The sequence below is a fragment of the Taudactylus pleione genome, unplaced genomic scaffold, assembly GCF_031769625.1.
Source record: "Taudactylus pleione unplaced genomic scaffold, aTauple2 ptg000098l, whole genome shotgun sequence".
Classification (NCBI taxonomy): Eukaryota; Metazoa; Chordata; class Amphibia; order Anura; family Myobatrachidae; genus Taudactylus; species Taudactylus pleione.
In genome coordinates this window covers 2,715,678-2,739,136 of record NW_028284500.1, presented here as the reverse complement: position 1 = coordinate 2,739,136, position 23,459 = coordinate 2,715,678, and the positions used below count along the sequence as shown (strand labels likewise).

The 23,459-nt window shown below is 46.3% G+C and overlaps 1 protein-coding gene across 1 annotated transcript in view; it reads right to left on the bottom strand.

The window, feature by feature from the left end:
• The window catches only part of NTN3 (netrin 3), an 88,185-nt gene that overhangs the window by 48,198 nt on the left and 16,528 nt on the right, over positions 1-23,459 (bottom strand). The window contains exon 2 of the mRNA XM_088470370.1: positions 16,876-17,846. Coding sequence (XP_088326496.1) covers positions 16,876-17,824 — 949 coding nt within the window. The 5' untranslated portion in view covers positions 17,825-17,846. The remainder of the gene's footprint in view (positions 1-16,875; positions 17,847-23,459) is intronic.

Here is a 23,459-nt window from a genome sequence, read left to right as displayed (position 1 = left end):
CTGATTGCAGGATTTGGGTCTCTTTCCTGAGGTAAATTTCCCGCTCTCCCTTCCCTATTGTCTTGTTTGTTAACTATTGCATTTGGCGTGAAAGTGTGGCTTCTCCTCAGCCAGGTGCAGTACGTGCATTGGGTGCACTCAACTTTTAGAAATTGTGGGGAAATACTGTACCAGCTTTACGGGGACAATATGTCCATCTTCGGAAGGGATAATGTTAGTCGAAGGTTTGAGTCTAGTGCCCTAGTGATTTGGTTTGGCATTGACTGGGTGGATACCGGCCACAATGCAGTTGTTAGTTGCCTAAGTTTGCATTGTTGGGCTGCACAGTTTAGGGGCCGTCCTTTCTTGCTACCATACAATTCTTTAAATAAATAGCCAACCTTTTTTAATTTCACTTACTATCTCTTTGTGTTTATTTCTTAGATAAGTTATGTAGGATGAACACATACTCAAGACACATCTCAGCCGTTACTAGTTTTAAGTATTTTGTAATCAAAATCTGTAAAGATGTCAATGTGGGTATCACAGTGCATAAAGATTCACCTAGACCAGAGGTTCTCAAACTCGGTCCTCAAGGCACCCTAACAGTCCTCAGTCAATTTGATTTAACCTCCTGTGCTCAACCATGGATATTTCTAAAACCTGAACAGATGGGGTGCCATAAGGACCGTGTTTGGGAACCTCTGCCCTACTGCACGTGGCTAGGATCGATCTACCTGTCTGCCAGCAAAGTCTTCCTGGAAATCATGGGTTTTGCACTATACCATTGGTTCCCAAACGTGGTCCTAAAGGCATCCTAAAGCTGGCCATACACTAGAGCAACTTTCATCCAACCATCCAACTAGTTGGCTGGTTTGAATGAATATCTGGTAAGGTATGGGAGTGAATGATAATCAGCAATTTGCTCCCAAATGACGGAAAACAGATGAAAATGGTCGTTCAGACAAGTAGGTTAAATGTTTGATTTAAACAATTTTTTTAAAAAACAGTTTTTCTCCATTGTCCCGGGTCTGGGAGCAAATTGTTGATTGTCATTTGTTTCCATACCCAGGGCTGCCATCAGAAATTGTGGGACTCAGGACTGTCAAAACAGCTACCCCCCCCCCTCCTCTAACCGTGTTTCTGCAATTCCAACCCACAGTGTCTCCTCAGCCATCAACCCATCTGTCCCTCTAGACAGCACCCCTTCTGTATCTCCAGGCAGCCCCTGCATCTAGCCCAGAGGTTCCCAAACACGGTCCTCAAGGCTCCCCAACAGTTCAGGTTTTAGACATATCCAAGGTTAAGCACAGGGGGTGAAATCAAATTGACTGAGGTACTAATTAAGTCACCTGTGCTCAACCATGGATATCTGTAAAGCCTGTACTGTTGGGGAGACTTGAGGACTGCGTTTGGGAACCTCTGATCTAGCCCTTACAGCCCATAGACACTTATCTTCTCTGGTGCCTTCTGACTGCTCCTCTTCACTCTGCGGCTGGTTCCTCTGTCAGTGGTGCAGCACACGTGATGTAATGACATCACATGTGCCATGTCTCAATAAGGAAAAAAAAATAATGTATTGTACCATGCAGCCGCAATCCCCCCCCCAAAATTTCGCTCTGTGATCCCCCCACATTCCCCTCTCTCTCGGCAATCCCCCCACATTCCCTCGTCTCAGTGACAACACCATACATTCCTCTCTCTCTCTCAGTGATCCCCTCCATATTCCTTTCTCTCTCTGTGATCCCCTCCACATTCCCTTCTCTCTCTCTCTCTCAGGGATCCCCTCCATATTCCCTTCTCTCTCTCAGTGATTCCCTCCACATTCCCTTCTCTCTCTCTCAGTGATCCCCTCCATATTCCCTTCTCTCTCTCAGTGATTCCCTCCACATTCCCTTCACTCTCTCTCTCTCTCTCTCTCTCTCTCTCTCTCTCTCTCTCTCTCTCTCTCTCTCTCTCTCAGTGATTCCCTCCACATTCCCTTCTCTCTCTCTCTCTCTCTCTCTCTCTCTCTCTGTGATCCTCTCCATATTCCCTTCTCTCTCTCAGTGATTCCCTCCACATTCCCTTCTCTCTCTCTCTCAGCGATTCTCTCCACATTCCCTTCTGAATCTCTCTCAGCGATTCCCTCCACATTTCCCTCTCTCAGCAATCCCCCCACCTTCCCGTCTCTCTCTCAGTGATCCCCTCCGCATTCCCCTCTCTCTCAGCGATTCCCTCCACATTCCCTTCTCCCTCTCTCTCAGCGATACCCTCCACAATCCCCTCTCTCTCTCAGCGATCCCCTCTGCATTCCCCTCTCTCTCAGCGATCCCGTCCGCATTTCCCTCTCTCTCATCGATCCACTCAGCATTCCCCTCTCTCTCTCTCTCTCATCGATCCCCTCCACATTCCTCTCTCTCTCTCTCAGCGATCCCCTCCACATTCCCCTCTCTATAAGTCAGGGGTTGGGAACCTTTTTTCTGCCGAGGGCCATCTTGATATATATATTAGTATTCGCAGGCCTGGTGCAGGCCACGACCCTCCGTGTGACATCACACGGGGACAGGGCCACAATCGCCGGTGGTTACAGCAATGCCTGGAGCATCCTGAGGATGCTCTGGGCAGCTGTAAGGGAAGCAGTGTGACCGTCTGAAGCATCCTAAGGACGCTTCTGCATAGATTCTGGCTGCAGGAAGCCATTCTAAGCACCGTGCTAGCCAGATGAGGGTAGCAGAGAAAAGCTCCGAGGGCCAGACCAAATGATTCCGCAAGCCTTATACGGCCCCTGGGCCTGAGGTTCCCCATCCCTGCTATAAGCGATCCCCTCGACATTCCCCTCTCTATCAGCGATCCCCTCCATAATCCCCTCTCAGCGATCCCCTGTATAATCCCCTCTCTCAGGGATCCCTCTCTCTGTGATCCCCCCTGACATTCCCCTTTCTCTCTCAGCGATCCCCCCACATTCCCCTGTGTATGTCAGGGACCCCACACACACACATTCCCATCTCTCTGTGATCCTCACACACATTACCCTCTGCCTGTCAGTAACACCCCACACACACACACACACATTCCCCTCTGCCTATCAGTGACATCCCCACACACACACATTCCCCTAAGGCTATCAGTTACACCCCCCCACACATTCCCCTAAGCCTATCAGTGACACCCCCCCACACACACACATTCTCTATGCCTATCAGTGATACCCCCACACACACACACATTCCCCTCTGCCTATCAGTGACACCCCCCCCACACACACACATTCCCTAAGCCTATCAGTGACACCCCCCCACATTCCCCTAAGCCTATCAGTGACACCCCCCCACACACACACACATTCTCCTATGCCTATCAGTGACACCCCCACACACACACATTCCCCTCTGCCTATCAGTGACCCCCCACACACACACATTCCCCTAAGCCTATCAGTGACACCCCCCACATTCCCCTAAGCCTATCAGTGACACCCCCCCACACACACATTCCCTAAGCATATTAGTGACACCCCCCACACACACACACACACATACTCCCCTCTGCCTATCAGTGACACCCCCCCCACACACACACACATTCCCCTCTTTCCCCTCTGCCTATCCGTGACACCCCCCACACCCACACATTCCCCTCTGCCTATCAGTGACACCCCCCACACACACATTCCCCTAAGCCTATCAGTGACACCCCCCCACACACACATTCTCCTAAGCCTATCAGTGACACCCCCCCACACATTCCCTAAGCCTATCAGTGACACTCCCCTACATACACATACTCCCCTCTGCCTATCAGTGACACCCCCCATACACACACATTCCCCTCTGCCTATCAGTGACATCCCCCACACACACACTCCCCTTTGTCTATCAGTGACACCCCACACACACACACATTCCCTTATGCCTGTCAGTGACACCCCACACACACACACACACTCCCCTCTGTCTATCAGTGACACCCCCACACACACATTCTCCTCTGCCTATTAGTGACACCCCCCCTCACACACTTTCCCCTATGCCTATCAGTGACACCCCCCCTACAGACACACACACATTCCCCTCTGCCTATCAGTGACACCCCTCCCTACAGACACACACATTCCCCTCTGCCTATCAGTGACACCCCCCCCCACAGACACACACATTCCCCTCTGCCTATCAGTGACACCCCTCCCTACAGACACACACATTCCCCTCTGCCTATCAGTGACACCCCCCCCTACATACACACACATTCCCCTCTGCCTATCAGTGACACGCCCCACACAGACACACACATTCCCCTCTGCCTATCAGTGACACCCCCCCTGCATACACACATATTCCCCTCTGCCTATCAGTGACACCCCCCCACACAGACACACACATTCCCCTCTGCCTATCAGTGACACCACTCCCTACAGACACACACATTCCCCTCTGCCTATCAGTGACACCACTCCCTACAGACACACACATTCCCCTCTGCCTATCAGTGACACCCCCCCTACATACACACACATTCCCCTCTGCCTATCAGTGACACCCCCCCCACAGACACACACATTCCCCTCTGCCTATCAGTGACACCCCCCCCACACAGACACACACATTCCCCTCTGCCTATCAGTGACACCCCCCTACATACACACACATTCCCCTCTGCCTATCAGTGACACCCCTCACACACACACATTGCCTGTCAGACTTAAGCCACACACAGTACATTAGTTCCCCTTACAAACTTATTTGTAGTCTTCTTTCCCCCGATAAGCCCCGCCCCCTTTGCCCTCTACAGCCCCTTGGGTTCCTGGGAAAGGAAACCTGGCTCCCCATTGGTTGATGGCAGCCATATTTCCATAGCCTGCTATGGGGGCAGACATTTTCTGTTTGCCCTTGTTGCAATGCAACCTCAGCCTGCCAGATCTCATGTTACAGCACAGAGCGACCGGAAAGCAGACAGCCCCAAATAATCAATGGCACCAGGCCCAGCTTGCCCTGATCGCTGGTAAGTCCGTCCCTAGGTGTGTCCCTCTCTCTGTCCAGGCCCGTGACTCCAAACCTGTCAGTCCTCCCCTAATGGCGGCCCTGTCCATACCTTACCAGATCTTCATTCCAACCAACTAGGGTTAGGTCTACAACGATGTGCTGCAAAGGACCTCTGACGTCACAACTATGAGATCCGCTGCAAAAGTGTCCCCTCGCGGTCTCGCTTTGATCGCCACGCTTCGCTCGTCACAGGTTTATATTCCCCCTCTATGACCACGTCGATAGTAACACTGGTAGCGGGTCCGCACTGCTGCTCTCACATGGTTGTGATATCAGAGATCCTTTCAACAACTTGGATGTAGCAACAACCAACCAACTAGTTGGATGGTTGGATGTAAGTTGGCCTAGTGCAAGGATGGGGAACCGGGCCATCATTCATCAGGCCCGGCCAGCTATGGCTCTCTCCCCCTCGCTGGTAGCAGAGACAGCGCAGCAGGCATGCAGAGCTCTCTCCCCCTCAGCAGCAGCAGCATACTTACCGACTTTTAGCTCCCTCCTTCTGAGAATGAGCTGTCGGTCTTTCACAGGGGGCGTGTCGTGGCAAAAGGAAATGAAGCATGGGTGTGGCCGTGCGATTGAGTTATCGTGGCCCCGCCCCTTTTACACAGTGCCACGATTAATGGCAGGGGGTAGGGCCATGATGATGCTTTTCAGCGCGAATCCCTTCACGGGTCCAACCTGCTGCCGGGGTTTATCGTGGAACCACGGGGGGGGGGGGAAGGGGAGGCCTCCGGTGGCTGTGTGGCTTGTCTGCCTTTCCGAGGGGCCGGGAGCAGCAGGCAAATATGAGCAGCAGGCAGGGCTCTTTCCCCCTCAGCGGCAGCAGGCAGCGCAGCGGGTATGCAGAGGTCTCTTTTGATAATTTTGTATGGCCCGCAAAAGATTTTATAAATATCCAAATGGCCCTTGGCACGAAAAGGTTTCCCATCCCTGGTCTAGTGTATGGCCAGCTTAACAGTACAGGTTTTAAGGAAATCCAAGCTCAAACACAGGTGACTTAGGGGGTCATTCAGACCCACTCGCGAGCGGCTGTCCGCTCGCAAGTGGGTCGATGGTCCCCACAGCGCATGCGCACGACGGAGGGAGCTCCGTTGTGCGAATGCGCGAGACCCGACGAGCGAAGGACTTTCCTTCGCTCGGAGTGTCTCATCAAAGGGGGCGTGCTGTCGATGGTGACTGACAGCACGCCCCCTTTGGTGGGCGTGCCGGGGGGTGGCTGCCAGACGGAGGCGTTCCCAAGGGAACGCCTACCGTCTGAAGCCGGCCCCACTGACATCACTAGTGATGTCAGTGGGAGTGATTTTGGCTCTGATAGAGCCAAAATCACTCCTGGCCTTGCGATTGAGAAACTCAACCGCAGGCTTTTGCTCGCAGTTCCGATGGTCGCGATGGTCAAGACCATCGCGACCATCATTTTGCACGCTCGTATATGCTGTGGGTGGTGACCCACAGCTATACGAGCGTCCAGGAAGACGCTCCATATTAATGGAGGTGGGCCCTGATTCAGAGCGAGCGCTCTGGTCAGAGCGTCCGGCTCTGAATCAGGGCCTTTATTAGTACCTCAGCCAGTTTGATTATACCATCTGTGCACGCATGGATATCCTTAAAACGTGGACTGTTAGGGTGCACTGAGAATCTTGTTTTCTCCATAATATAATAAAACAAATGGCTACTAATAGATTTATTTTATTTTAAAAACATCTTTTGATACTTTAAGAAGACATGCAGTGCTTTCATAATTTCCTTTTGTTTCTTAATGGATGTAAATATATAAAGGATTTAACATAAAAGGAAGCTTGCATCTTAGGGCCTGATTCTGATTTGTGAATAGAGTAAATATGAGCAAGTAACTGCACCTTGGTAATACCATGATGCACTGCAGGTGCGGCAGATTTAAAAAGTGCAGAAAGATTTATGGTGCGTACACACGGGGCGATCTTTTCAGCAAATGATCTCCCTTGAATTTCCTGGTATGTTGGATGAACGATATCACCAACGATGAATGACCAACGATCGCAAACCCCTATGGAAAATGAACAATATCGTTCAGGTTGGCCTGCATGCAATGTCGTTATCGTCCATGTGGGAACGCGCATCGTTGGTCGTTCATTGGTCATTGGCTGCATAAAAATGAATGATATGAGTGATTTAACGATGAACGTTTACCACTGGTGGTAAATATCCATCGAAGGCGTGAAACCATTGGTGTGGGTGGTGGGCAACTTAGCAGGTGGGGAGCTAAACAGAGTAGCAATCAGAGAACAGAGCGGGACTGAACTGGGGGTGGGGTTAAGCCCCATTCCCCCCTGCACTAGGAGAGAAAAAGGAAAAAGCATCAGCGTATCTCTGCCATCGATGGCATAGAACCATCAGATCTCCACCATTTGTCAGAACTCTCCAGAAGGCTACTCGAACCAATTCTGGATAACTTGGGACTGATGTTGTTGGGGTGTAGTAGGTAGAAATCCCGACAGCGGAAGCTCCGGCAGGGTTGAAGATCCCGAACGGCAAAAGGTAAGTATTAACTATCCGTATTCTACCCCCTAACCCTCCTTTAGGGGTGCCTAACCCTAACCTACCCCCCAAGTGCTTCACCATCCTCTAAATGCCTAAACCTAACCCCCCCTTCCACGCTGCCTAAACCTAGGTCTCCAGGTGGGTGCCTAACCCTAAATCCCCCCTTCCCCTAGCCTAAACCTAACCTCCCGGGAGGGTGCCTAACCTTAAGTCCCCGCCGGATGCCGCTAACCTAACCCTCCCCTCCCCCTTCGATCGGTAACCCTGGTGTCGGGCTCCCGGCGTAGGTCTAATGACAGGCATCGGGATTTCGACACCTGTCATTAGTACCCTGCCAGGATTAGATAACTTGTTGATAACTTGGCTCCGTGGCCTCATGGGATCTGTGCCACACCCTACCATAAGCGCAAAACAAATGGAACCGTGACCCATAGGACCACTTCACATGTTGTCAGTCCTCCAGGGTCTAATTAGCGACATCATGAGCTCAGGTGATCCGCTGTGTCCGGTGTCGTAGTCTTAATAGGGGCACTCTGGTCGGTCGTCTGCTCCCATATCCCGTGGAGCTAAAGAACGCTGCACTGACCTGCTGGATATGCGTTTGGTACCTCCTGCAGTGAATGCGGATGTGATTTGAGCCAGTGTTGCTTGACTGTTACCTCTGACAATTCTCACCAGACGCCGCAGGTCATGATCATTAAGCACCCGTCCATGGTGGGTGGTAATGCCTTCCATGAGGTATTTCCGGTACACACCTGTCACTGTAAATCGCGGAATGTTGAATGTACACAGAACTTCTAAAATGGAAAGTTCCCTCCGTCAGGCACCCACTATCATGCCTAGTTCGAACTCTCAATTCACGTCACCTTTCCATGACTGATGCAGGTCTGGGCTTTTCCAAGATGTCACAGTATAGTGACCTCACCTACTATTACCTTTACATACGGCTATCGCATGACTTTTGCCACTTCAGTATATATATATATTTATTTTCTAATATAACCAAATATGTGAGTAGCTAAATACTTTTATAAATGTAACACATAAACCAGCACAACCAGCCTATTTGATATGTGTTAGCTACACACAGAGATCCATGTATTTTGCCAAAGTTAGGGCCATATAATATATGTCTGTATATGTATTTAAGGGATGTGTGTATTTGTACACAGGGTCTGCTGCACATTTTAGAATCAATCTGTACTCCAGATGCTGGGTGTTCTCACTACCCCACAGAGCCAGGTGCTAGGGAGGTCAGAATGTAAGAAATTAAGGGCGCTTTGGAATGAAGAAAGAGGGGGCACACGGGAGGAGGAAAGGAGGAGGCGGAAAGAAAAGATTACAATTAGATTGTCAGCTTTTGGGGGTCAGACTGTTTGCTCGATGACAGCTGGTTCTGTTCTTGTGCAGCCTAGTCGGCTGGTGCAATCTGTGTGCCAGAGCTGTTATATCTATCATGCCCTGTTAAAGCAATTTCTAATTTCAGACCGTTTTACAGCTATTGGGGGCCTGATGGCTTCATAAGCCACATGTGCTTTATAAAAACCAACAGCGAGAGCCCACTCCTCCCCCCCCCCCCCAAACTCCACAGACCATCTCCACGTCTCTTACTATTTTTAAGGCAGGGTATAATGAAAACAAGATTTCCTCCTGCCTGCTAGGCCCCCCACCCTTTCCCTCTCCCCCCTTCCTGGAAAAGCCTCAGCTAAGGTGCGAGTTTTTCCAGACATGCTGTGAAATTCATTAACATGTCAGAGGAATAATATAGCATCATGAGAGAGGAGCAATTTATCAAGGAGAAGGCATTGTGTCCACTTCTAGGGTCTGCCCCTTACTGAGAGCACTGAGCAGAGCAGGAGCGTCTGACGTGCCAAACCTGCAAGCACTATGATGCAGACACCGCAACAGTACAGGAACTGGGTGGTCTTCACCGTTCTTAAATTCATACATTTCAGACCCCCTGAACTAATGATTCGTAACTGGGTTTCCTGGCTATAACATGTGTAAGAAGGGGCTTTACATATCACCCAATCAAATTTAAATTGGTAAAGACACACACATACCTATTTATTATTAATCCCCCTACTATGGCGAAAATGTCACGTATTGTCTGTATTTATCAAAAAGACATCGCTCCGGAGCAATAGGAGTTAGCTGGGCCAGTTTCCTTCTCGCTGGCCTCTGCTCGCGCAATTCAACCAGTAGCTCCAAATTTCTGCTTTAAATTCCATTTGGTATAATAAATAAATCATGATTTATTTATAAATCCAAATACACACATAATCAGCACTATAAAATATATATATAGTTTTACATATATTACTAAACGCTATCTTATTGAACAATTACATATATATTTTTTCAAATATTACGGCATTGTTGCTTGTTAATGCCGTCCTGAGATGGCATTAACATAACAGGTATCACGTCAGAACTTGGAGGCTTACTCAAGCAAAAAAAAATACTGCTGATGTTATTCCCTTTGACATATGGGGCTCTGCAAAACCTCCAGGATACAGTTTTTCGCCATTTAAGTAGACCCCAACAACACACCCACATGCGCCACCCGCAAAAAAAAAAAAAAGACGAATTAAAAAGTTTTAACTCATTATTTGGACAACAATCACTGCAAATAAAATTGCAAGAGCACGCTGAATAAATAAATAAATTATTAAAAAAGGAAGAAGCGAGAGGACATTCTGGCCACAGATGGTGACCTGAGGGACATAAAAGCCACAATGATTACACCGTCTAACCCAACCAATTAATCCTCAATGTAGTCATCTAGTTGAATTTGGACAATTGAAGCAAACGTCTGGTTGCTAAACTGCTCTAATAGTCACACACTGATTTAAAGCGTGCACATAAAAAAGCTGGCTTTAAGCACCAGTACATGATAATGGTTTCTCCTAGTGCCATAATATTACTGAATGGTCCCTACTTGCCGTCGGCACAGTTTGCATTAATTGAATCTCTTTGTATTTTGTGTAACCCTTCATGATTAGTAATATACCATTTTTACACTAGCAGCAATAAACCGGGTTATTGCCCGTGAACTCGCAGAAACCCGAGTTACTGTGTAGTGTGAAAGGAACTGGTTGAAATAAGTCGGGACAAGCAACCCGGCATTTCAACCTAGGTCATGAGAAGGGTTGAACGCACATTCAGCCTTGCTCGCGATGCAGTGTGAACGGATAACCTGGGTCGATGCGACCCGGGTCCTGTTCACTACATGATCTCATCTCCAAGCGCCGGCTCATCACGTGATGCCGATGGCGTCATCGACCCTGCATTAGCCGTCTGTCTGTATGGGGTCTCAGCCAGGTCGCATCCGGGATAGGCGCGTGAACGAAATCTCGGTTGCGACCCAGCATTCAGATGGAAAAGTAGTATAAGTGTTTGATATGCACAGAGCGCGTGTTGCCCTGTAACTTTACAAGCTGTCGGTTTTCATCGACATTTTCACGCCTTGTGCACTAATACACTTCAGCAACATGGCGGTAGTTCAAGGCAATCTGGGTTGCTCCGGAGCCGATTCACAGTCCAATGCAACTCCGTCGCATCTCCAATTGCGCCTGAATGGGTGGATTAACGGGCTATGTGAAGTTGCGCATACGCCTAAGTACGCCTGTTATTAGACGCATCATTTGCATGAGGGATAGGACTAGCGCATGGGTGCACTGATAATGACGATGATCTCTATGACACCAAGCGTTTGGATAACATTGGTCTGGCCGCAGAGATGCATCCACCAATGCATACCAGACAATATACGCATTTTTGTTTACCATGCCCATATTCAGTACTGCTGATGTACATTTTTATGGCATCCAATATAGGAATATACTGATGGAAGTTTCCTAGGAAACATTTTTTACCTGTGTAATAGAAAACAAAAGGAAAACAGAAAAGAAAAAACACACACTAATAATGACAAATGAAGCAATACGCAAATACATGTATACATACATACATAAAGATCTGTATTCTAGACAGACATGATCCTATTCCATACTTCTGTTGGCTATATATGGAGGCAGACACAGGGTTAAGGAAATCAGAACTGTTGTATCTAGCTGGGCGCTTTGATTTAGCTATATAGCTGTCGTAATGGCTTTAACTGTAATAACCCAGCAGGATCGATGGCAGAATGACAAGCACTTAGCATATTCAGAGAGAAGTTGCCATTTTCTTATAGACCATCATAAATCACATAAGATTATAGAAATATTAAAAGGAGCCCAGAACAGCTAATATTTTATCTTCACTGAAACCCAAAGGAAACATAAAAAAGAGACGTTGGGCAGGGAGGTGTATGAGGGCAATTAATTAAAGTCACAAATGCATCTACTAGATTGGACTTTAAACATAGATTCTGGAATAAAATCTTTACACAAAAGCAATTTATTAGCTCAGCATGGATGGAGAAAAACAAAAATTTGTGTAAGTGATGGATTGAACTGAGCCATGTCATAAGTTTATTCCTATTTTGTGGATCATGCATTGTGTTACTGGAGAGGGGGAGGGGGGGCGGAATAGCAGCAGCAGGCTGCTTGTATAACACACCAACTGTTAAATATCATATTTATATACAAGTACAATTCCCAGAGATGTAATAAAAAAGGTGTTTCGTGGTTTGCTACTTAAATGAATGTAAATAGTTTCTAGCTAATTTTTATGATAAATTAGCTTTCTATTAAATAAAATTTTAATGATACTGTAGAGGTAGGCAACTTCTGCTTCCCTGTTCTTGTCTCTCTGACTGGTAGGACCTGCATGGACTTGTAGTTCTACAGCAGCTGTGGAGCCACAGGTTGCCTGAGTGTGCTGTAAATAGCTAATGCGTGAGAACACCCACAATGCCGTCGTGTTTTCTGTAGGACAGCTGGAGTCTCATTGCAACAGCCGCAGTGGTCTTGGAACGGGTTTAATTAAAGCAATTATCAGTAAACTCTTTGGTGATGTTTTCATAACCTTGTTATGGGTGCCCATAGCTTTTAAAATGCTGTTCAAGGACATTGTAATTTCAGACATTAATCCATGGCCATAACCCTTTGTCTGACCTTGATATTGGACCTAGGTAGGGATTTTACCTCCATTCAACAGAGCATCTTCTCACTAAGATCTGCACAGCATCACTCCTTGCATTTTTTAGATACACTATTACACTCTAGATACACTGTTTTGAAGACTAGAAGACTATCAATAATCTGATTTACTATACAGTACTCTTAAAAGTAAACTACTTATATTATATACTCATGATAGACCTGTATTAATTGTAATATTATTATTATTATTATTTATTCCCATCGGTTTATGAGATCATTGCCCCTTTGCATGCGTTAATACCTTTGGGATTTTACTTATTACTTGTTCACCTGAGCTACAATGAAATGTTGTCAAAAGCATTGGAAAAGTGCCATCTAGTGGTCACAATTTACTGAAGGCGTTTGGCAATAGCCCTTGTTTGAATTACCTCTCAGGCAAACAGGACACACATAAATAAATACATTTATTGGGGAATGTAATGTGCCTTGTTAACTTTTGAAAACTAATTAAGAAAAGTTTACACAAAAATGAGCTGGGGGGGGGCTACAAAATGGAGAGATGAACTAGTGACATTCTTTTTCAGACCATCACCCTTCCATTATCTACTAAAGGGCTGTTCATTAACATGGTCTGTCAATGTACGATGACCCGGGAACAGTTTAGGAAAATGTCCAAAAGACAAGTTAAAATAAGGGCTTATAGCTAAATTGGCTACACAAAAGTTGGTTTTTAAACCACACCCAAATAACCCTTCAAAGGCTGATTAAATAGCAAAAAATGAGGCAATGTTTGCAAGCAAGGAGGTGAAGACACAGTTACCTAATTGGGCAGCTGTAAATTGAATTTTGCCGGGGTTGCCAAATTCCAGAGATTTGCCATCCCTCTAATTAACAGGTCATTAACTAATTAACTCTACCTTCTGTACTGCTGAGCAAACTATGAGGGTGTTGTCCTGGAAATGTGTCCACTCAGGGCATGAGCTGTGAATGTGGCTCCGAATCTTTGGTCTCACAGGTGTAGAATTTCCTGATATTGGCACAGTATCTCTGAGTTATTTTTGCGGCCACTGGTTGATGCTGCGAGATGCCTCCCACACAGATGGTTTCCTTTCCACTGAGAAGAGAGACATGGGAAGAGACTCTGTGCAAGAGGACCTCCGGCTAAGACTAGAGCGGATTCCTTTAATTGGTGCTAATTAGAGCATCTGTTCTCAAAAGCAGATGAGGTGTCATTGTTAAAAAGTCATGGAAAGTGTGGGGCGGGTGTGCAGCCAGCAAAAGAGAAAGCAAAATGTAAGACAAGGTGGAAGGCACGTTAAGGGAGAAGTGAGAAAGGGCAGGAGAGGGGGCAAAAGACTTATAAAGTGTCTATATGGCCCATTCACACATAGGCGCTGGGAAAACGGGCAAAGCGCATGAAAAGTAACATGTACGTAATGATGGATTCTAATGTGTTTTCTATACATTTTTGATTAGTTGTGCTTTTACCAATGGCCTTTTGTACAGGTAAGGGGACGATGATGCACAATAAATGGCTGCATTCTTCTTTCAAAAAGTAGTTTCCAGGCGTTACGTGTATTAAGTGGCCGAAAAGCGCATCTGTGGTGGATAGCTGTGAAAAATATCACAAGGTGGCAGCAAAAGTGAATAAAGAAAGTGCGGGAAGGTTACTTTGGGGCGAGACTTGGGTCAGATTCTGCAGAACAGAAAGAGACAAAGACAAAAGGAGTTTTATGGTGAAGATGAGAGAAGCAGCTGCCAGGCAACTGGTGAGGCCGGTGAGGCTAAATAATGGTTGAGGGAAAGGACAAGAGAGAGATGCTTTGGGGGTGGGCTGGGAATGAGATACGGAGGGGATTTATCAACCCTTCTAAAGAGGACAAGCAAAGGTGATACCCATAGCAACCAATCAGCTTCTAGCTATCAATTGTCTAGTACATTCTATAAAATGAGAGCTACAATCTGGTTGGTTGCTATGGTAACATCTTCACTTTTCCTTTTTAGAAGGATTGATGAATCTCCAAGACAGGCTGTAGGGAAGGATGGAAAAGAAACAAAGTGGCTGATAATAAGTTGGTGGTGAAATGGGTGTAAATTACTAATAAAAACAGTGCATGCAAAACAAGTATTTCCTCTTATTTCTCAAGGTGCGCCCGCCTCCACACTGGCAGCATCTGCGCCTAGTATATGGCAAGTTGTCATAATCAGTGTGATATGCACCCGCCCTGTAGCTGGTGCAGAAGATATGCCTCCTAACTGGAGTATAAGCCAATAATTGATGGTTTGCACAAGGCACATTTGCATAAACACGCCCTCACTGAACTCTGCCTATGTGAGAATATCCCTTCCCAACCCTGTTCCACCGCACCGGTCATAAATTTCAAAATACATGAGGGTCTGCCAGCTTGCATACACACGGGTATGCATTTATACGCTACACAAACTGGCATAGTACTCTCTCAGTATCTGTCCCACAGATTGTAGTGAACGGTGTAGAAGAGACAGGCTGTAGGGAAGCGATGGAGAAGAGACAGGACACAGGCTGGATGGAAGAGAAGGAGAAAGGACACAGGCTGGATGAAAGAGATGGAGAAGAGGCACAGGAAGTATGGAAGAGAAACAGAAGAGGCACAGGATGTATGGAAGAGATGGAGAAAAGGCGCAGGCTGTAGGGAAGAGATGGAGAAGCGACACAGGCTCTAGGGAAGAGATGGAGAAGAGACACAGACTGTAGGGAAGAGATGGAGAAGTGTCAAGCTGTAGGGATGAGATGGAGAAGGGACACAGGCTGTAGGGAAGAGATGGAGAAGGGACAGGCTGTAGGGACGATATGAAGGGACACAGGCTGTAGGGAAGATATGGAGAATGGACACAGGCTGGATGGAAGAGATGGAGAAGGGACACAGGATGGATGGAAGAGATGGAGAAAGGACACAGGCTGGATGGAAGAGATGGAGAAGAGACACAGGTTGCAGGTAAGAGATGGAGAAGAGACACAGGCTGCAGGTAAGAGATGGAGAAGGGACACTGGCTGTATGGAAGAGATGGAGAAGGGAGATAGGCTGTAGGGAAGAGATGGAGAAGAGACAAAGGCTGCAGGTAAGAGATTGAGAAGGGACACTGGCTGTAGAGAAGAGATGGAGAAGGTATACAGTCATGGAAGAGATGGAGAAGAGACACAGGCTGCAAGGAAGATATGGAGAAGAGACACAGGTTGTAAGTAAGAGATGGAGAAGGGACACTGGCTGTATGGAAGAGATGGAGAAGGGACACTGGCTGTATGGAAGAGATGGAGAAGGGAGACAGGCTGAATGGAAGATACGGAGAAGGTATACAGTCATTATGGAAGAGATGGAGAAGAGACATAAGCTGTATGGAAGATATGGAGAAGGTATACAGTCATTATGGAAGAGATGGAGAAGAGACATAAGCTGTATGGAAGAGATGGAGAAGAGATACAGGCTGTAGGGAAGAGATGTACAAGAGACACAGGTTGTAGGGAAGAGATGTACAAGAGACACATGCTGTAGGGAAGAGATGTAGAAGAGATACTAGCTGTAGGGAAGAGATGGAGAAGGGACACCGGCTGTGAGGAAGAGATGAAGAAATTACACAGACTGGATGCAAGAGATGGAGAAGGGACACTGGCTGTAAGGAACAGATGGCGAAGAGACACAGACTGGATGGAAGAGATGGAGAAGGGACACAGGTTGCTGGGAAGAGATGTAAGAGAGACAACTATCAGTAAGACTGGATAAGAGACACATGCTGTAGGGAATAGGCACAGGCAAAGAATTATGGAGCAGCTGAACACACATGCATATTTTGTTTTTTCCCTATAAACTGACTAAGGACAAGGACATTATAATTGTCATAAAAAGAGGTGATTGATCTGATTGGGCAGTGTGTATTAGTTAAATAGAATATAAAACCATAACTGTACTTATAAAACCTATACAATATGTGTCACTATCATTTCTGAGTATAACCATCTCTGTCCTGCATATTATCTAAAAATTACATCAGTTTGGACTATAAAAGTAGAGGAGAGCCTGTAGATTCATAGGTAAAACAAATGCTATGTATATATTAGAAAAGCTGTAGTAGAACATTAGGATAGGAATGAACACTAGTTTAACAGTAATATTTAAAACAGACATCAAGTACTCCAATTGTGATATTAATACTTCTTGTGTGTTATTTTCACCCGTTATGATCTCTTATTTTGTAGGTTCACAAAATTCTTTCAAAAATAAGAAACTCAGTTCACATGAACACAGTAACTGTGTGGGCTGCTAAGCACTTACCCATGCACTCGTTGGCTTCACGGGCATTGGCCCTCTGCCATGGTCGGTCATAATGAAAGGCCTTGCACCGATCACATTCTGGCCCTTCGGTATTGTGCTTGCAGTCGCAGATGAGACGTCCCTCCTTGTCTTTGCTGCAGCGAGAAGCATGCCCATTGCACTTGCACCTTCCCCCCACTTGAAATTCTCCAACTGAGTAGAAGAAGCCTGGACCATCCTCCGATACCTCCGAATCCCTATTCCCCTGGAGGTGGGGGCGACTGAAGACCACACGGATGTCAGTAGCAGTCAACCAGTCTTGGAGCACAGGGCTGTTGTCAAAGTCTTGAGCAGAGGGTCTTCCATCCAAGGTGCTAAAGGCTATAAGGCCTCCAGTGAGTGGGTAAAGATCTGTTTGTCCATCTGTGCACAATGCCTCTTGCTCGTTTTGCTTGGTGACACTGGCACGGCTAGGTTTTCCATACAACCGACGGCACTGGGATGAATAATACTGATAAGGAACCCAGGTCTTGCCATAGTCCATGGATTTGAAAATTGCCACAGACTCTGGTCGAGGTGAACAGAACTGTAGGCTAACATAGGTCACCTCAAACTTCTTCCCCAGGGAAAGGGTCAGACTGACATTCTGCGGGGAATGACGTGGGAAGCTTTCTGACCTCCAGCAAGTCATGTTCCCAGCTGTGTTGAGGTCCGTGAGATGGGAGGGTGGGTGAGCCCGCTTTGGGTCAGAGGCATCACATGTACGGGTGGCTGGTCGGCCACAGCTGCTGGAGGCTTGGACCTCTTTTCCAAAGGCTGCATTAACAAACTCAGGCACACAGCGACGTGGCAGGCTATGCTCGTCATAGCAGGGGTCTGGGGTGGGGTGCTGTTGCTGCACAGAAAATGGTGCTGAGGCCGAATGAGGAAGCACAGGCCACAATGAGAGAAGAAGAAACAGGTGTAGCATCTTCCGCAGGAGAAACACAACCCTAAAGCAAAAGGAGAAACATTTTATTTAGTATAATTCACAACAAATATTCCTATTTACACAACATAGAAAAATAATAATGATCTACAATTTGGTTCCAAGGCCGAGATTTATCCATTCTTTAAAGAAGACAAGTGGAGGTATTACCCATAGCAACCAATCAGACACTAGCCTTCAATTATTTATTACATTCTATTAAATGATAGACAGAATATGGTTGGTTGGGACCCGGGTCACAGTTGGTATCAGGGCATAGAATCATTTGTACGCCCACTGGGCAAGATGTCCACATAAATTAAGTATATACATATGAATTAAACACATTATTATTATTAATAATAATTAATAAACAACATTTATAATTGGATCTTAAATGGTACATCCAGTACTAAGGCACCCTGGTTTTAGGGGGCAAGGAGGGCCCTGCTCGTGAGTTATTCCAATCAAAATGATAATATACAATATAGATATGTGCATGTTTTTATGCAGGACCAAAACAAGCCTAATATATCCCTAATATCTATAATAGCAAAACATGTCCAGTACAACATTTTGTCCGCAGACCAGCTCCTCTCTGCTCATACTGCCTCAGTTATCTATCCTCACCTCAGTCTGCGGCCAAGGTTTGGGAAATGCAAAGTTCAGTGCCCACCAACACTTTCTCGGATTCTGAACGTATCTGGTTGGTTATAAACAGAAATATGGATTTCATAGAAGAACCAAGTACAGTTCTTCTATGAAATGTTACCCTACATGTAGAGTGTTACCCTACATTCCAATCTAAACAGTAGTCCATAGCCTTAGACTGACCTATTCATGCAACTGCTTAATCGTGTAGCTTTCTGTAGAGGCGGATAATCTCGAGCTTCCAACTAGGGCCCAGTGGACACTGAGGGGCCCGTATTACTCTAACCCATTTTGGCATCAATATTTTGTTAATGATAAATGGAGGGGACGAGGGGTCCTAAACCAGTGCCTTGCCTAGGGTCCTGTCGGGCTCTGGCTTAAGACTTGTGCCTTCATGCTGCATTCTGTAATTGCACTGTTAGCGTTATTCCAGACTATTTCTCCCTAGCGGAGAAGGGGTTAAATGTGCCAGACGTCTCTCTCACTCTTTCTTTTAAGAGCACATAGTTGAAAGGTTGCCCAGCTGAGATTAAAAAAATAACAGTCAAAATACTTCCAGTACAAAAACTAAACATAGTTATATATACGGAATATGATGTGAGCGTTGTGCCAAGACTTCTAGTTACAGACTGATACACCCCAGAGCTGCTGGAAAAAGCCCCCTCAAAGACAGATACACCCCAGATCTATTCATCGCGGCCCCTCAAAGACAGATATACCCCAGATCTACTCCTAACAGCCCCCCACACAGACAGATGCACACCAGAGCTGTAAGAACTTCACATAAACAGGTATCATTTACAATGGGAGAAAGAGTTGGCTCAGTGGTTAAAAGCACTGGCTGTGAACCAAAGACCCACTGGAGACTCTAGTAGTATGACTCCAATGCGTCAGCCCCTCTGTGACCTTGAAAGACACTTTATTTCCGTGGCGTTTGGACACTAAAAATTAGATTGTGAACTCCTTGGGTGGACAGGACCTAAAAACTACTGTGTGCAAATGGAGGGAGCTGGCTAAAATCCCTGTGAAGGAACTATTAGGAAAGCCGAGAGAGAAAACGCTGGCAGAAGAGGTCGTATGTAACAAAGAAAGCTGAGGTTGGCTCCGCCAGAAACTACAGTGCATAGAGGATAAAGCAATTATCCTCCACTTCCCAGCCTCGTGTTTGTCTACCTGCTTTTCTATGGGAGATGAGTGCAAGTCATTATTCCACATAAATCTTCACGCCAGTGGTTTTATATTTAAATGTATAATTGTCCCATGTATTTTACGTAGAAGAGTATATGACAGTGCCTTGGTGCTATACAGAGTATTACCTCATAAAACTGCCATATCGTAATGTGATGCTGACCCTCATCCATAACAATGATCCATAAAAAAAAAATGGCGCTAAAACCCCACAGACACCTGTCCTATGTTGGGTCAGACCTGGCGCAGGAAAAATACATGGTGCCATTAGTCAGAACTGTTTTTTTTTTGCCCAGACACCCCCAATATCTAAGGGGTATATTTACTAATGCCTCTGAAAAGGAAAAGTGGAGATTTTTCCACAGCAACCAATCAGATTCTGTCTTTTTTTAGAGCTTCCCACACTCCGCTATTATAGTCCAGGTTTTAAGGATCCCACCCCTTCATTTTTTAAATTAGATGTCAATCACACATAGAAGGAGCCAGGGGAGGGGTGTATTAGTAACTTGTATGTGAGGAAAGTACGGAATGTAGGTGGGTGTACAAGCAATCATGGATGTCAATATCAGAATGTAGACATGGACATAATGTCAATAATCAACATGTCAACAACGACAGAATGTCATCCTTGTCAGAATGTCAACAGATCATTTTAGGGTTAGGCTGCAGTTTGGGTTGGGCTGTGGTTTAGGTTGAGGTTAGGTTGTGGTGACATGACGACATTCTGTCCATGTTGAGATTCCGGCGTCAACATTCTCAGCTTTTGACATCCTAAAATTTGTACCACACCCAAATTTGTTTGTTCTGTGCATTCTTAAATCCACATTTGTGCTATTTTTCCAGCCAAATACACAGGTTCTCATGTGGGATCATTTGCAGGGACACACCAGCTTGCGCCCGTGTATGGGAGGAGTTTGGCAGAGGCATGTCACGTGACTAGAGTAGTACAGAAATACGTTTATATTTTGTGGAGTTAGATTATTGAGATGAGATAAAGCAGATGAGAGTACACATTTCAGGGGGACTTGTTTGCTTTTCTTGCGCCAGCCCTGAACTGGTGGAGATCTGATCCTATAATGGGGCACATGAAGCAAAGTACAGTTACAATTCAGCAGATAATACAGTCGCTACCTGTTTTGCAGAACTGTAAACAAATGAGGGATGCATCAAGCATCCAAAAATTGGAGACATGGACTAGGGGAGAAGTTGCCTATAGCAACCAATAAGCTTCTACCTATAATTTTATAGAATGTACTTGATAAATGCTACCTCAAAGCTAATTAGTTGCTATGGGGAACTTCTCCACTTGTCTACTTCTCTACTGTTTAGAAGGCCTAATACATCACCCCATTTGTGGGAGAACAGTGACAATGCATCAAAGGGCCATATTCAATTAGAGGCGAAAAGTCCGTTATCGGCGATAATTTATCGCAGATGAAGTAATTTTCGCCAGTTTCACTTATCCCCATATTCAATTACAAAGACTTTTCGCAGGTGGGAAAAGTCTTTGTAGAAAAAACGGGGATAAGTTTTCACCACTGAATAGGTGGCGAAAAAAAGTGCAGAATTGGAGTTTTGGGGTGCAGGCTTTAAAAAAGTAGCCTGCACCCCTTGGAATGTCTCCCAAAGGTATTCTAAAAATATGCTTGCACCCATTTTCATGTACCCCAAATTTGATGGGAGGGACTAGTTATTTCCCCCCCCCAAAAAAAGCTAAGTGCTATTCTTCACCACTTCTTCAAAGCCACATTTATGCACCTGCCCCGGCTGTTTAAAAACCCCAATTACCTTCAGCAGGCCAATTCGGGGGTACTCATAGTGATCCCCCATGTCAGACCATCTTCTAGGGGGTGACAGGCTGATTTCCACAAAAGTGACAGGACGTTTGGATACTTACCTTTCCGCCGGGTCCCGTTTTCGCTGATTCCTAATTGAATACGGGGATAAGCAGGAACGCACCCGATACTTTATCCCAGGAAAAAACGGTGATGATGGTGAAAAGTCTGACCTCTGACTTATTTCCTAAAATTGAATATGGCCCTAAATCTAATTTGTTTGAGGAATATGTGTATCTTTAGAAATTAGAGAGCTACAGCCTGTCTGATTTTGGAAAGTGCCACTTTAATAATTTGTAGTGAGGTAAATCTTGGAGCACCAGTAACAGCTCATTTAGTAGGCTGGAGTAGAATAATGAAGTCTGAGCAAAGCTTGATGGAGTAGAACAGTGGGGAAAATACTGGTGCAGCACTAAACCTGCCTTTTTTTTCCAATCTCAGAATAGCCGCCTTTCACTTTGAGCCAAAGCCACAGAAGCCTCTTCCCGCAAAGCCACACACTTCCAATCCGGCAGAGAACTATGTTTCCAGACTAGTAACACAGCCTCAGCACACCAGTTGCTGACCACTCTCACTGTGACTGCTGAAGGCTTTCCAACAGGGTATGAAATATCACTTTGCCACTAACGTTACATGCGTTTCATCTTGTGGATGTATATAAATATAAGAGGCTATTTTCCTGTATTATGTTGCCCCTTTTTTTTTCTCACATGGAACAGTTCTAGACATTTGGCACACTATGGAACCTGTGTAAAAATGCATTACCACCTATCTAGAGATAACTCTTACATTTTCCATTTTAAAATGGCTGCATAGGGGGATTGTGAAGAGCAAGAGCAATGAGATTGGTTCTCCCATTAACACCCCCCCTTCACCCTTCAGACTGCCACACACAGGGCAGCTGGGAGTGCCCTGAGCACCCTAGGGTCACCCCACAGCTTGGACGCACCACAGGAACTGTGGACTTCATTCAGAGTCGGTCGAAGCGGCCGCACGGTCGTACGCAGCCGATGTTCGCTAAACTGCGCATGCGTACAGTTCGCAATGCGCGTGCGCAAGCTAGCCGCTACGATCAGAAATTTCTCTCTCCTTGAACACCGCCAGGTCGGTAGTTTGAGTGACAGATTGCGGCGTTTGTGGGTGGTAACATGGGAAGGTGCTTGAAAACGGGGGTGTGGAGATCCGAACGCAGGCGTGCCTCATTATGCGAACGGCGTTTTCTGGGAGTGCATAAATTACAAAGTAGTGTCATGGCACACGTGACATGGGAGGTTTTACACTGAAATGATCGTAGAGCTTAAGAGAGGGTCAGGTCAACCTTTAGCTCTACGACCAGTTCCGATGGCTGTCGATGCTCGCGATTAATCCTTATGTAGCCGGAGATGACGTGCTATGCGTACGACATGTGGGCGTATTTTTAGTGGTTCGACCGCATCCACCCCTTGGTCGGCCAGCTAACGATCCGACCTTAGGGACGCAACATGCGTGTGCATCATTTGCATATCCGGCCCCTTTTTCTGTACGACCGTGCGGCCGCTTCGACCGACTCTGAATGAGGTCCTGTGTCTGCTCCCGAACTTTTCACATTGTATGGCGCGAGTGGGGCCATTTTGTCTCCATTGTGTCAGACTGGGAAGATGGCGCTGGGCTGTGACATCAAAGCTTAGTGCCACACTGACACGGAGGAGCAGCAGACTGCAGCTTCACAAGTCAAAAGATGCCGACTGGTGGTCCATGACAGTGGTTGGTGCCAATTGTGGGGGTGCCACAATGAATGAACATAGGAATAGTGAGTGAGTTTATATAATTAATTTAGTGTTTTAGGCACCCCCTAAACCTTGTCGCCCTAAGCGAATGCCTTAGATTGCCAAGCCCTGGTTTTTAACTAGAGGTCAAGTGTAAACCCATGGAGACCTGGGAAAAATGGATGCCTGGGGCAGGCCCCCAGGTCTCCGGGGAGGGAA